Source organism: Stegostoma tigrinum, chromosome 10, assembly GCF_030684315.1.
Source record: "Stegostoma tigrinum isolate sSteTig4 chromosome 10, sSteTig4.hap1, whole genome shotgun sequence".
Lineage (NCBI taxonomy): Eukaryota > Metazoa > Chordata > Chondrichthyes > Orectolobiformes > Stegostomatidae > Stegostoma > Stegostoma tigrinum.
The window spans coordinates 31,770,534-31,786,430 of NC_081363.1; the positions used below are offsets into that span (position 1 = coordinate 31,770,534).

Genomic DNA, 15,897 nt, shown 5'->3' on the forward strand with positions numbered 1-15,897 from the left:
GAGGCGTATAGGCCAGGAGCAGACATTTGGGACTACTTTAGTTTGGGGATTATGTTTCACAGACTGGATGGACCAAAGGGTGCGTTTCCAAGCTGTATGGCTCTATGACTCTACCTGCTTCCCCTAATCCTGGCCTCTTAGGCATTCCCCATTTTAATTGTTCATTATTAGTGGCTACACTTTCATTTGCCTCGGACTTGAGCTCTGAAATACCCACTCCACACATTGCTAACTCTGTACCTCATTTCCTCCTTTAATGCATTCCTTAAAACCCACCTGCCTGACCAAGCTTTTGGTCATCTAAGCTAGCATCTCATGGCTTGTGTTATAAAGTGGAGGTTGTCCCCCTCTGAGAACTAAAACCAAAACACACAAAAAAGAAGAGAAGCACCTCACCCTATAATCTGTAAAAGGACTGTAAAAAGTGGTGTAATTGCCTTTCAGCAACATCTAGGTGATTAAAATAAATCCCTGACTCTCTCGCTTTAAAGTCAACAGGTAACAATTTATCTAACAGTGAACAAATTAACTAAATTATTAAACAGAATAAATCCCTTCTAATTACTAACTATTCCCGAAAACCACAAGATTCTAATGGTTTGCTGTTCCAATAAATATACGTCCCAATTCTATAAGTATATTGGAAAGTCTCTCAATGTTCATAGGATCATAGAATCCCTACAGTGAGGAAACAATTCCTTTAGCCCAATAAATCCACACCAACCCTCAGAGCATCCCACACAAACCCATCCCCGTGACCCACCTAACCTACACATCCCTGAACACTATGGGCAATTCAGCTATGAACATACTATGGGCATACCCTGCACATCTTCGGACTGTGGGAGGAAACCCACGCAAAACACTGGCAGAATGCGCAAACTCCGCACAGATAGTTGCCCAAGAGTGGTGTCGAACCTGGGTCGCTATGAGGCAGCAGAGCTAACCACTAAACCACTGTGCTGCCCCAACATTACAGCCAAGTTACGTAATGTTCTGCGCCTTCTCTATCAATTCTTCTGTCAGGAATATTAACTAGCTGTTCAGTTGGTACCATTGTTACTTACAGGCACTTTTTCGAAGACAAGAGGCCGACAGCCAGCAATCCCCAAGAGCCAAGGGCTCTTAGCTCTGGTGGAGGCAGTTAGCTCTGGGGCTTTGTCCAACTGTCCCCTTTTTTAAAACCCTTGATAACGTCAATATTTCTTAAAATAGGATTAGTCAAATGGTGTCAAAACCATTGCACTTAAATTTAGTAGGTTTTTTGCTATCTAAATGCCTGGTTCACATTGCTTGGCTAAATTCAAAACTTGTTGTCTTGGTAAATGGAACCTCCTGCTTGGCCTGTTTACTGTACGGCCTTTCAATACAAAATGCTTCAATTTAGGTACTGTGTACTTGCAAACTTTCAAGCTGCTGCACACGGACATCCATTTTAAATCTCTAAGCACAGAAAAAGCACATTATTTTTAAAGGGGCTACACACTGTTTCGCCACCTAGCATTTTACAAACACCGGATTCTGACTTCCTGCCTCCCAATCCACAAATACTCTACCCCATTCTGTAACATTTGCTATTATATTTAGTTTTATAACGTGCACGTGAAATGCCTTTGGCCTTCTGATTACGTTGAAGGTGCTATATAAAGGTGTCATACACAGCTAAACACTTTGGAACAGAGTCTGCAACAGAACTTACAACTGGAAAGAGATCACACTTGTAGAGGAAGTCCTGGGATTCATACTGATCATAGTCTCCAAAATCAGCTGTAAAAACAAAATCACGGTAATATCAGAATACATAGCTAACCGAAGAAACTCTGCAAAGTATTTTGATAAGCAAGGTTTTGAAACCTATTTCATAAATCAGTATAAGGTTAGAACAAAGAAGAAAGAATATTGCTTAAAGTTTATGTTACATTTCACTCAGTAGTAATACAGGTAAAAATAATTGTTATTGAAATAAAAAGTGTCGAATCTGGTGTTATTGTTTAAAAAAAAATTTTGTACTGACACCTGAATTGATACTCTGGCATTGGTTAATTAGGTGGGTCTTAGTTTCCACAATTAAGCAGCTGTCAAACTGATTTTTAAGTCTTCAGAGGATGGAGGCAGCCGGAGTGAAAAAGAGAGGGTGGAGAGGGTGGTGCAAGAAAAGAGAAGAAAAAAGTCCAAACAATACGTTAGCACTTTCCAGAACATGCACTTTGACTACAAACACAAAAAAATGAGCATAATACTTATCTAATTGTTTGAACTGGTGAAAGATAAATATCTTGGTGGGTCTAAACTCAACAACTAGTGAAAAACAATGCAGAAATGGACTTCAAAACGGTACTACACATCTGCACATATTTAAAAATCATCATGACACTCATGAATCATAGGTGGAAACATTGATATAGTTTTAACAATTAGTTTAATAGCTATTTGATAATACACAACTCCAGTATTGCTGAAGAGAGATATTTTTCAAATCTTTCCATCTTGCACTCATCAGGACATTTCACAACTTTGCCAAGTCAAGGTAAAAACCAACTGTACAGGAGAAAAATGTTAATCAGTTGACAAGTGGATTGACCAGCAGCAGCACTGCCGTGTAGAGTGCACCAATTAAAAGATGATTGACAGTAAGCCATCTGGTTTTGTTTAAATTTTAACCCAAGCAGATTAGCTTTGGTTAATTCATTTCTCAAACAATACCTGGACCAGGCAATGGTTGTTCGCTATTTTGTCAAGTTGAAACAGTTTTTGCGTAAATGTTACATCTACCTGCAAAGAACCAGACCCTGTAATCGCAAGCCCAAAAGGCAATCCTAAAATTTGCTGTCACTCAATTCTTCATACACGCAGGATTTTCCACCAAATCCTTAACTTTGAAAGGCCCTGAAGGCAGTTCTCTTGATCCTAAGAAGGATCCAATCTCTTGGTCCTAAGAAGTGTCCAGTTAACCTTATCTGAGGTGACTTAAGCAACAGGCCAACTGTTTCACACTGCTACCATGCAGTGGCAACACAAGTGATCATTTGCCACTAATAAGATGCTGCTGTCAAGTGTAAAAATCACAAGAGGCATATATAAGGAAGATAGCCAACAGCATTTGCTCATGATAGGACAGTCTAAAACTAGAGGGCATAGGTTTAAGCCAAGAGGGGAGAGATATAAAAGGATGCACACGGGCAATTGTCTCGCAGAGGTGGAGTGTCTGGAATGGGCTGCCAGAGGTCGTGGTGAAAGCTAGTACGATTTCATCATTTAAGAAACATTTAGACATGTCCATAGGTGGGGTAGGTATAGAGGGGTATGGACCTAGATTAATTGCGAAAACTGAGTGACATGGGAAAGTTGGGCCTAAGGGCCTGTTTCCATGCTGTAGACCTCAATGACTCCGTGACTAAGTGAAAAAGACATTCCGCATATTACACCAATGCGTAACATGATATAAGGATTTCAGTGTTGGCATGATACTGGATATAAGGCTGTACCATCCCAAAGACTGGCAGATCATATAAAACAGTATATCACTTCACCTATTCACAACAAATAAGGTTCTCACCATTTATAAATCAATTAGTCTTCACTTGCAACAGCATCCAATATTAGATAGGGTCCTGCAATGGGAAAATTGCTGGAAACAGCTAGCTTCATTTGTTGTTCAAACATTTCAACTTGTCCTCATCAACAGGTAACAAATGTATCTGTTCATAATGGTATCAAATCAATGGCCACTGTGTTGTAAATGCAGAGATGAAGCCTGTCTTCCTATGTAACATACACTGTGAGACACTGCATTGTAGCAAACGGGACAGATTTTGAGCAGATCATGGAAACTCAATTTTGAGTTGCTAGAGGTCTAACAGGTCATCAGCCACAGAACTGTATTCAACCATGCAATCTCCCATGCTACCACTACTATCAAGGAAGGAGATCAAGCCTAATTTAGTTAAGAATGCAGAATGGCATGCCAGCAGCAGCACCAGATATTCCAAAACCGAGCATCAACCTGATGGAGCTAAGCAGCTAATAACAGAAACGGACTAAGCAATCCCACAATCACCAGAGCAGATCTAAGCTCTGCAGCTTTGCATGGTGGTGGTTCTATAAATATTCCCAGCAAAGACAAGGCTGAAGTATGTGTATCCATCTTTGGCCAGAAAGTGTTGAACAGAGAATCCACCCCAGGGTCCTCCTGAGGTCCTAGCATGATAAGATGCCAGCCTTCAGTCAATCAATTCATTCCACATGATCGAGAAATTGATGAAAGCCCTGCAAAGGCTATGAGCCCAGACAACTTTTCAGCAATAGCAGAGAGGATTTGTGCTCCAGAAATGATTATATTCCCAGCTAAGTTATTTTAGAACACCACAACAGTGCAAGTTACCTGACAATGTAGAAAAATATCCAGCTATGTCTTGTGTATAAAAAGCAGAACAATTACTAATGTATCAGTCTACTCTCAATCATTAATCAAGTGATGGAAAGGGTCGTCAGCAATGCTGATAAGCAGTACTTAGAAAGGAATAACTTGTCCAGGATGTTTAGTTTGGGTCACCAGGGCCACTTAGCTTCTAACATCATTACAGCTACAATCCAAACATGGACAAACTGAACTGTTTGCAAGTCGTTAGGTGAGAATGACTACCCTTAACATCAAGGTAGCATGTGACCAAGTGTAGTGTCAAGGAGCCTCCTGAAAAAAAAACAGGCATCACTGGAAATTAGTGAGAAAGTTCTCCACTGGTTCAAGCCATATCAAGCACAGAGGAAGATGGTTGTAGTTAGGGTTGTTTGAAGTCAAACCATCTCTTGTTTCATCAACGATCTTCTTTCTATTATAAAAAAGGTCAGAAGTGGGGCATTTGCTGAGGTACAATGTTTAATACCTATCGCCACTCCTCAGATATTGAAACGGTCGCTAGCAAACCAATATGTAGCAAGTGACCTCCATGTCATTAAAGCATCAGGCAATGATTATTTTTAGCAAGAGAGAATTAATCATTGTTATCATGATCAAGTCACACACTATCAACATGTCGGGAAATACCACTGACCACTGGGCTGGGCCAAACATGTAAATGCTGCTGTTTACACAGCTCACTTGCTTGGAATTCTGCACTGAGTAATTCACCACTCTGTCTTCCCCAGTCACTGTCCACTATCTATGAAGCACAAGTCAAGAGTATACTGGAATTTTCTGCACTTGCCTGGCTGCGTGCAGCTTCAACACACAAGGAAGCTCAAGACTATTTCGGGCAAAGCATCATTCCATGATGAATGAAAATACGGTATCACTTCACACGTCTTGGCATTAAATTATACCTGAGACATCAGTCCATTCCACAGCCTACTTATGTGCTCAAAGTTCCTCACTAGTCAAAATACCTCCAAGTTTTGAGTCATCTGTAAATTCTGAAATTGTGCCTTGAACACCCAAATTTGACCACATTGCTCAGTTTAGTGTTTGGTTCAGCAAAAACCTGAATGACGTGTGTTTGACACCCATTCCTCTTCAGCAAGACTTGGGACATTCTTGCCCTGTCTGAGAGTGAATGGCAATGGTAAACAGTGGTCAATAACAAAACAGCTAAGAAATAAAAAGGCACAGGGCGAACCATCAGGAGACTATGAGTCAAAGATCCGAATTCTAGCACAGCAGACACAAATGAATGAATATCCAAATCCAGATTATTAATATGGGTCAAGAAAACCAGTGACACTGATGCTCAACCCTGGAGAATCGCTCCTTCAGTCTGAAAAACTGTTTCTGCTTGCTGCCTTCCAGCCAGCTTCATATCAATGTCAGCTCTATATTTTATTCCATGGACTTCAATAATGCCAACAGGCTTATTATATTCACTTTTTGGAAGTCCATGTACATCATATCAACTATTTATTAACATCCACCCTTGTGTTATATTATAGAAGCCTTAAATATGATATAGTTAAGGACAAATTGCCCTTAGCAACTCTTTGTGCTGCATTCCTTTATTAACTCACATTTTTCAAACTATTAATTTTGTCTTCGCTTATTGTTTTTAAAAAAGCTTTCCTGTCATACATGGCAAAATTACTTGCCTATAGTTTCTGGGCTAATTCTTAGATATCTTGCTCTGATTAAAGGCGTAACCTTTGTAATTTCTCAGTTCTCTAGCACAACCCTCATATAAATGGAGAACTGGAAGTTCATGGCCAGAACCTCTGCAATTCCCATACCGTCAGTCCATTGACTGTAAGCAAGGAAGACAAGATCAATTGGAAAGCCAGAAAAAAGCATGTAGCTTGCATAACTGTTCTAAAAGACTGTATTAAGATGATGCATCACTTAGGCTTTGGAATCAACAGTATATCATTCCTTACCCTGTGCAGCTAAACCAGCAAGCTGAATTCCTTGGTCGAGTGAGCAAGGTATGCGACCTTCCAAAATATCTTTCCTCAGTTGTAGATAATACTGGAATCTGCAGAAACAAGTTGCAATGCTTGAAGCAGTTAACCATATAAACAAATTTCTTCCCCAACTATGCATGTAGTTATTGTACAAAGAATGCTACAACTGTTAGCCAACCATTTTCTACACCACCGCCCCCCCCTCACCAAAAATATTCTGGACCACACACTGACCCCCATTCACAGCACCACCTAAAATCAGTCAACTTAGATGCGTAAATTTAAAGTAGGGTATGCAGCACAAATCGTGCGATGCTAATAAAATTAGGAAATGGGCTGAATGTCTAAGCATAAAAGACCGTGAAAATTTATTTTATTTAATTTCATGTAAACTAATTAAACATTTTGTTAGCTTGAACTTCAGGATAGGATTTTTGATATTTACGTTAATATCAACATTCAATAAGCTATATTCAAAGAAACTAATTTTCAATCTTGCACTTGTAGAAAAATTATGCACCATATTGAATATCCTACCAAATCAAGGATAGGAGTCATGACTAATTGATCAAGTGCTATCTTGAAGACTACACGGAGATATTTTCTTCTAACAACATCTACAAATGAGTTTTGACATTCCATACCTTGTAATCTCCTGCTGAAGTTGTGAAATACTTGGTACGTAGAATACAACACCAAAATAAACTGTAGGTTCAATGGCATATTTATCTAGCTGCTTTTTCATGGGCTTTTCCAGATCCAACCATCGAGATTGGTTCTGCTTATTACAGAACCACAGACTGAAGTAAGTGATCTGTAAAAGAGGGGGGGGGGGGGGGGGGGGGGGAGAGGAAGAAGAGAACAAAACAAAAAAAAAAAATCACTCAATAAATTCTAACCCACAAGACATTAAAAATGTGAACTCTCCATTCCTCTCCTGTCTAAATTATGCTGATACTATGTCAAGGGGAAACTATGTATTTTAGCCTTAAAAAAAAGACCTTAACCAGAATAAATTATTCCAGACAGCAGATATAAGTCAATATGTCCAAGAGTATAACACAGTCTCAGGGCCAAGGGTTCTCATATGCTGACAGGTCCTCGGGATCGTGGCCTTGGTCTATCCATTTCAACTGCTTCAAAAGATCTTCCTCCCATCATAAGGTCAGAAATGGAGATACTTGCTGATGATTATGCAGTGCTTGGCTCCTCAGATACTGAAACAGTCAGCAGCCAAATGCAGCAAGACCTGGACAAATACAGGCTTAGGCTGCTTTTAAGTGGTAAATAACATCATGCCACTCAATTTCAAAGCGAAAACCATTTCCCCATATAGTCAAAATATTAAAATTGCTGAAATCATCCATTAACAACATTCTGGCAGGGATTACTACTCACCAGAACTTGACCGGCTATATGGTCTAGGCCCGAAACGTCAACTTTTGTGCTCCGAAAGATGCTGCTTGGCCTGCTGTGTTCATCCAGCCCCACACTTTGTTTTATAAAGAATACTTTGGGTTTGTCACTGCTCACTGTGGGGTAGCATGCTGGAATCAAGACCCAACATTCCCTGGGCCATCACAAAAAGTTATTTTTTAAAATTTACCCAATATACCTGACTTTCAGACCCAACTTGATATAAAGCATGGACCAGATTTCTGTTCTGAACAATAACTGCTATTCGTTACATGTAACTTTAGTTACAAGGAAACCATCAGGATACCACTAGTAATGTTAAAAACTCTAATCCCCTTTTAACCCCTCCTCCCCCCACACAAACAGGTAGTTAAAACTAACAGAGAACCAGGTTATTGAACAGAGGGGCAAAGCTGCAAAGTAGCCTTTGTTCCCGGGTACAGGTGTTTAAGTAAATCCTTACGACTTTTCTGAAGCAATATGCTGGCCAGCGAACATTTTTCTCCAGATGCTTCCACTGTTTGGTAAGAGGCACAAGGAGGCTGGTCTGTTACAAAAAGTCTCTTACTCAAAAGTTGCAGCTTACAATAACTGCTGCAGGCAATGTAAAAAGTTACTTTCTTCGGGAAGAAAGCACACTAACTGCTCCTCAGCTGGAGAAGAACCGAATACTTTTTTTCTTTCCTTCCCCCCACCCCCCACACTGTAACTTATTCCCAGTTCCAAACTGTGCAGTTACTCAAAAACAAATTACAGTCATTGATTAGTTGATGAACTAATCAATCACCAGGCGCCTATTAATTTCTGGTTGCCAGCAAAAGTTGTATCAGTACATCCCCTTGTTCCAAATCATCCACAACTCAAATCCTAATAATTAAAGAACAAGCAATAATTCATTCAGAGGATGTAGGCATTGCTGGCCAGGACAGCATTTATTGCCCATTCCCAATTGCCCAGAGGGCAGTTAAGAGTCAAACATATTGCTGTGTGCCTGGAGTCACATGTAGGGATAGCAGTTTTTTTTTACCCCAAAAGGATATTACTGAGCCAGGTGGACTTTTCCTGACAATCACAGTCATCATTAGACATTTAATTCCAAATTTTTATTGAATTCAAATCCCGCCAATGGTGGAATTCGAACCTGGTTCTCCCGATTAACACCCTCGAGATAATATCACCCGGCCACTGTCTTTCCCAAAGAGGTTTACAATGCTTGTCGTGTGTGTCAAAACTGACTTTCAAAACTTGCAGCCATCCTTTTCAAGCACTGGTCTCAAAGCAGCTTTCACTCTAATCAAGAATTTAAAAAAAAATACATTCATAGCTTTGTGTCAGCAATACGTAAAAGGAGTCAGAGATAGCCAGGATCAAGAACTTGGAACCGCTACTCAACCTGGAGTCAGATCATAGGTTTCCAAGGATCAGACCCTGTAGGAGGCATAAAAAGAGGGTATGGTAAGGGACTGAGAGTTTGCTGGGTCCCTAGGTAAAAGAATAAATTTGTAGGTCCAGTGGCTGCAGCATCTAAGCCACATATCCCTCTTCTTCTGCTGGCTAGAAAAATGGCATGGGTTCCCTGAGCAGTTCCTCATGCAGCTGGCCATCGAAAGATCACTCAAATCCTGAGAACACTGAAGTTCAAACCTGAACCTATTACAACACTCTGCTCTCTTCACATCCAATAAGGACACTGGCACAGGAAAACCTGATGTAGGTTGACTCAGGAAGCATGAAACATCCAGATGCATTAGTTACTCTAGAGGAGCTCATTGATGTCCTCCACAGGCAAATCCCCAAGAATGAACAAGTTGACCATGGAGTTACACAATGTATTCTGGTACTTAATGGAGAACAACTAAAGTGGCAGTCCTAGGAGGACAGGGAGAACAGGGTTGTTACAATCCTACTGCCAAAGGGTGACCAGCACCTTAAAAATTGGCATCACAGTCTCCCCACTCAGGACAGAATACAGAATTTTTGATAGGGCAATGTCTTCCTACGTTGGCACTATGCTAGATAACAGGTCCCACCCTGATCAATCCTACACTCTCCCAGGTCAGACCATATATAACTTCCATGTGGTCCAGAGCTTGCTCCATCTTTACCGTAGGAACAATTTGTCTATCACCTTCTTGTTACTTGACCAGGAGAGGGCATGCAAGATCGTGGATTATGGTTGTTTATTTGAGGTTCTGAGAATTTGGGTTTGGGGAATGTTTTGTTGCTCAGATCTGACATCTGTATCACATCACGCAGCGTCTAACTCAGTTTAACTGGTCTTTGAAGACCACCCTTGGTTTCAGGAGTGTTTTAAGGCTGTCTCTTGTCCGGCATTGTACATTCAACCTGTACGGAGTCATTCTTTTGTCTCTTGCAGAGGTAGTTGCCAGGTTTTGAATTGTGCAGGCTGAACTTGGATATTCCTTGCAGCTTGCACTGATGGCATGTTCCTCAAATTGACAAATCCAGCTGACCGGATGACACAAGATTTCCAACGCATGTACTCTGCTGCTTCCTCTCCTTAGATATACCAGGAAACATGCTTCGGATTCTTAGTCAGTGTCAGTGATGGATACGATCCCTGCGAGAGAAACTCAGGGTCTTCACCTTGAGCACAAATTATCTGCTCTACTTGGGTATCTAGCATCGCTCTGCCTTTATATCCAAGCTGCAATGTTCTGTCTTCAGAACATACATTTACATCTTTATGCTGAACCCCCTGCTAGATGGTGTGCTCAGGCAATATTTCTTCCACCAAACTTGTGGCCTCAATTATGACATACAGCTCCTGTTCAAAGGTCAATCAATTTGCCTAACTCTTTACAAGGTTACCCATCTTTGAAGAGAACCTCATCATGGGTTGAGATATGGTGCCTAACACCTGGACTGAGAAGCAGAGGCTGGTATTAAGAGGCTATCGCTCAAGAATCCAGACCTTCAACACAGCTTTAGATGGCTGCTGAAGTAACCAAACTCTGGCATCATCTATACGGCACCACAGAAAGTTACCAGTCAGACGCCCGTTAATGCCCAGCACACAGCCAAAGCCAGAGTCTTAAAACAACTCCACTTAGTCCCAAGTGCACTTGTGGTTTCAAGCACTGTCAACTGTGCAGTAGACGTCCACATGAACTGATCCATTTGGACAATTTCACATTAGCCCCACACTCAAAGCCCTGAGAGACTAATGCTCTACAACTTAGGCCAATATGAACAAACTCCCTTCTTGTCCTGACAGTCAGTATAGAGGGATTTCTTGTGTGGGCTGCTGCTGTGCACCATTCATTTCCTTAATTTTGTTTGGCATCTTGGCACACCGATATTCCTTCTGGCAATGGTGGAAGACCATCAGTGTTGGGTTCTCTCTTGCAGGACTCCTTCTCCATCTATTAGAGATCAGGGATCTGGGATGAAACATGTTGGGTGCTGGGTCCACAGTTTTTTTTTGTCATTTATATAAATGATCTGGATTTGAATATAGTCGGGATGGTTAGCAAGTTTGCAGATGACACTAAAATTGGTCGTGTGGTGGACAGTGAAGGTGGTTATCTCAGAGTATGACAGGAATTTGATTGGATGGGTCGATGGGCACAGTAGTAGCTGTTGAAGTTTAACTAAGGTAAACGCGAGGCGTTGCATTTTGGCAAGGTAAACCAGGGCAGGACTTTTACACTTAATGATAAGGTCGTGGGGAGCATTGCCGAATAAAGAGACCTTAAGGTGCAGGTTCACAGTTCTTTGAAGGTGGAGTCACAGCTAGACAATGTATTGGAGGTGGCATTTGGTACACTCGCCTTGTCAGTGCATTGAGTAAAGGATGTCTACAGTCATGTTGCGGCTGTAAAAGACTGGTTGGGCCATGTTTGGAATACAGCTATAGGAAAGATGTTGTTAAACTTGAAACGGTGCAGAAAAGTTTTACAAGGATGTTGCCAGAGTTGGAGGGTTTGAGTTATAGGGGGAGGCTGAATAGGCTGGGGCTATCTTCCCAGAAGTGGAGGTTAAGGGGTGACCATATAGAGGTTTATAAAATCATGGATAGAATGAATTGCCAATGTCTTTTTTTTCCCAGGACAGGGGAGTCTAAAACTAGGAGGCATTGATTTAAGACGAGAGTGAATGTTTAAAAAAGGAACCTAGGGGCAACTTTTTCAGGCTGAGGGTGGTGCATATATGAAATAAGCTGGCACAATTACAACATTTAAAAGGCATCTGGATGGATATGTGAATAGGAAGGGTTTAGAGGGATAGGGGCCAAATGCTGGTTAATGGAACTAGATTACTTTAGGATATCTGGTCAGCATGGATGAGTTGGACCAAAGGGTCTGTTTCCATGCTGTACATCTCGATGATTCTATGTTGCATGCAGGAGTCCTATGCAATGTTAGGTCAAGTAGTTTCACGTATTCCCAGGCTGTCAGTAATTCTGGTACACTAGAAGAATGAGTGCATGGACACCTTTAAATTGATTGTTACAGACTCAAGGCCCTCTTTTATTAATAGGAGGGTGAAACATTTTCTGATGATATTTCAGCCCATGCTCCTGATCTTTAGGCAAATGGTGCAGATAGACACAGGCAAATTGGAGGACCTTCTTATGGTTCTGCTCCTTGGCCTAGACAACGTGCTATTAACAAGGTCAGGCAGCAGTCATCTGCCTCCCTTCCTTGGTTACACCCACACCCAGGTGTCCTCAGAGAGGGAATATATACTGTCACTAGTATACTTCAGGCCTTCCATGAAGGCTGGGCACCTGGGGCCTGACATGCACCATGACCACCCCTCCCCTCCGCTCCCCTCCAAATGACAAATTACATTTCAAAGTTTTATTTGTATTTTGGACTTTGTAACATTACCCCCAAGGGACTGGTTTGTTTATTTTAAATAGGAGAACGGAGGATTGATGGTTCACAAGTTGCTAATGGTCAGTAACCCTGAGTCCAAAGATTTCAACCATCCAAACAAACCTTATCCGCTGATTTTCAATGATTCAGTCTCCCAATATCAACAGGCAGGGGGTGCCCACTGACCAGAAATTAAGTTGGGCCAACCATATAAATCCTGTAGATATAAGAGCAGGTAAGAGACTAGAATTCTGTGCAAGTAATTCAATTTCTGTCACCCCAAATCCTGGTCACCATTTACAAAGTGTAAATCAGAAGTGTGATTAGAGAATATTCAGTTGCCTGGACAGATGCAGCTCAGTATGACTAAACGCTTGATAGCATATAGGACAAGGCAGCCTTCTTCACTAGTACCCATCAATTACCTTCAACATTCACTCCCTCTCCTATCAATGCATAGTGGCAATGGCATATACTTTATACAAGATGGGATGCAACACCTTAAGTTACTTCGATAGCAACTTCCTTCCAAACCCATGACCTCTAACATCTATGTACTTCCATGTATCATCAGCCACCAGTTCTCTGCCAAAACACACACTATCCTGATTTGTAATACCACTGGTTCCTTCACTGTAGCAGAGACTGCATTCCTAATAATATTCTGGGGGTACCTACACCCCAAGGACTGATATTGTTCAAGAAAAGTGTGCTCACTACCACCTTCACAAGGGTAATTAGGAATGTATATATTAATACTAAATACTGGCAAGATAATGAAGGGCCCATAAACTAAAAGTGTTTTTTAAAAAACAGAGTAAATTGCTACCCATTACACAAACTTCAGCACTGCTGATCAAGATTACAAAATTCACGATTAAAAAATTTTTGTTAAGAATAAAATGAAGATAAATTAAAATGCGACACTGTTTTTGTTCATTGCTCACCTCTCTCAGCTCTAATCTTTGTGCAACAGCTTCCAAACATTCTTGGCCAGTGCTTTCAACAGAAAGTGTGAATTCCAGAAATCCATTATCCAGCAATTGGATTCGTACAACCAAACAGCTCTTACTGGAGACAGTATATCTGCGTGTCCTTTTCAATTTTATCCCAAAAGGTAATGGCATGGCAAAATAAAGTTAGTTTAAACTTCTTGTACTTCTCTCACGGTGTGCTGCATGCAGAAATCATCCAGCAGCTAATGGTAGATCTATCCAACTGGGAAGCATTGCTCTGTAAAACAAGAAGTGACAAGTGAGTCTTTTTTGGACAAAAAGTACTATTTCAACTTAAAATTATATAGGCTTCTTTTGACATGAGAAAGCTTTCCTTGAGAAGCTTTCCATACCTGGTGGGAATGAAAACACACAACTTATTTTTTGACAAGAAAGCAACTCATGGCAAAGATCTGTGCTCTGAAATATTAAATTACTCATTTTTCATGATCATAGCTTCATACAAACACACAGAGGATCCAGGTCTTGAGAAATTAGGAGTCTCAGACATCAAAGCCCGCATTAATGACTGCATGTTAAATGTAGCAAAACTACACAGGGAACAGAGCCAATTAGTATTAGGAACTTTAAGTATCTGTAAGAATTGATGGCGTCAAGAAAAAACCTGAAAAGACAAAATGTACCAAATAAAACTGAATCAGTCTCAAAATAAAGTTAAATTCAGTTTTCTTCATGATATATCGTTTCAGTTTTCATTAAATGATTTATGGCAGACTACATCAAGTCAGCCAGTCAAAATGGTAATGTAAGCTCGTTTGAAAATCCACTCTAGCATTACAATAGTATTTGTCCTTGGCACTTTGCATTTGTTAAAACACTCAGATTTTAAAAAAGACAAAACATGGCATCAAGATAACAAAGTGTGGGGCTGCATGAACACAGTAGGCCAAGCAGCATCTTAGGACCACAAAAGCTGACATTTCGGGCCTAGACCCTTCATCAGAAAAGGGGAATGGGGAGGGGATTCTGAAATAAATAGGGAGAGAGGGGAAGGCGGACTGAAGATGGATAGAGAAGATAGGTGGACAGGAGAGTATGGGTGGGGAGGTAGAGGGGGGGATAGGTCAGTCCAGGGAGGGCGGACAGGTCAAGGAGGCGGGATGAAGTTAGTTGGTAGGAAACAGAGTTGCGGCTTGAGGTGGGGATAAGCTGGGCTGGTTTTGGGATGCAGTGGGGGGACGGGAGATTTTTGAGCTGGTGAAATCCACATTGATACCATTGGGCTGCAGGGTTCACAAGCGGAATATCAGTTGCTGTTCCTGCAACCTTAGGATGGCATCATTATGGCACTGCAGGAGGCCCAGGATGGACATGTCATCTAAGGAACGGGTGGGGTGTTGAAATGGTTCGTGACTGGGAGGTGCAGTTGTTTACTGTGAACCAAGCATAGGTGTTCTGCAAAGTGGTCCCCACGCCTCCGCTTGGTTTCCCCAATGTAGGGGAAGCCACACTGTGTACAGCGGATGCAGCATACCACATTGGCGGATGTGTAGGTGAACATCTGCTTGATGTGGAAATACATCTTGGGGCCTGGGATGGGGGTGAGGGAGGTTGTGTGCAGTAGCACTTCCTGCAGTTGCAGGGGAAAGTGCCAGGTGTGGTGGGGTTGGAGGGGAGCATGGACCGGACAAGGGAGTCGCGGAGAGAGTGGTCTCTCCGGAAGGCAGACAAGGGTGGGGTTAGAAAAATGTCTTTGGTGGTGGGGTCGGATTGTAGATGGTGGAAGTGTCGGAGGATGATGTGTTGTATCCGGGAGGTTGGTGGGTTGGTATGTGAGGATTTGGGGGATTCTCTTTTGGCGGTTATTGCGAGGGTGGGGTGTGGGGGATGAGGTGCGGGAAATGCAGGAGACACGGTCGAGGGCGTTCTCGATCACTGCGGGGGGGATGGGGGGTGGCGGTTGTGGCTCTTGTAGAACGAGAACATCTGGTATGTACAGGAGTGGAATGCCTCATCCTGGGAGCAGATGCAGCGGAGGCGAAGGAATTGGGAAAAGGGGATGGAATTTTTGCAAGAAGGTGGGTGTGAGGAGTTGTATTCCAGGTAGCTGTGGGAGTCGGTGGGCTTGAAATTAACATCGGTTTGTAGGTGGTTGCCGGAGATGGAGATAGAAAGGTCCAGGAAGGTAAGGGATGTGTTGGAGATGGTCCAGGTGAACTTGAGGTTGGGTGGAAGGTGTTGAAGTGGACGAACTGTTCGAGCTCCTCTTGGGAACATGAGGCAGCGCCGATGCAGTC

General features: G+C 41.9%; 1 protein-coding gene across 3 annotated transcripts in view; it reads right to left on the bottom strand.

Moving 5' to 3' along the window:
• The window catches only part of ptpn21 (protein tyrosine phosphatase non-receptor type 21), a 99,666-nt gene that overhangs the window by 71,018 nt on the left and 12,751 nt on the right, over positions 1–15,897 (bottom strand). For all 3 annotated transcript variants that reach the window (XR_009446228.1, XM_059649081.1, XM_059649082.1), the window contains exons 2-5: positions 13,592–13,877; positions 7,029–7,198; positions 6,358–6,455; positions 1,700–1,767 (exon numbers count right to left, since the gene is read on the bottom strand). Coding sequence is in view for 2 of the 3 variants with exons in the window: in XM_059649081.1 (XP_059505064.1) it covers positions 1,700–1,767; positions 6,358–6,455; positions 7,029–7,198; positions 13,592–13,771 (516 nt within the window). In the remaining variant the exon portion in view is untranslated. The remainder of the gene's footprint in view (positions 1–1,699; positions 1,768–6,357; positions 6,456–7,028; positions 7,199–13,591; positions 13,878–15,897) is intronic.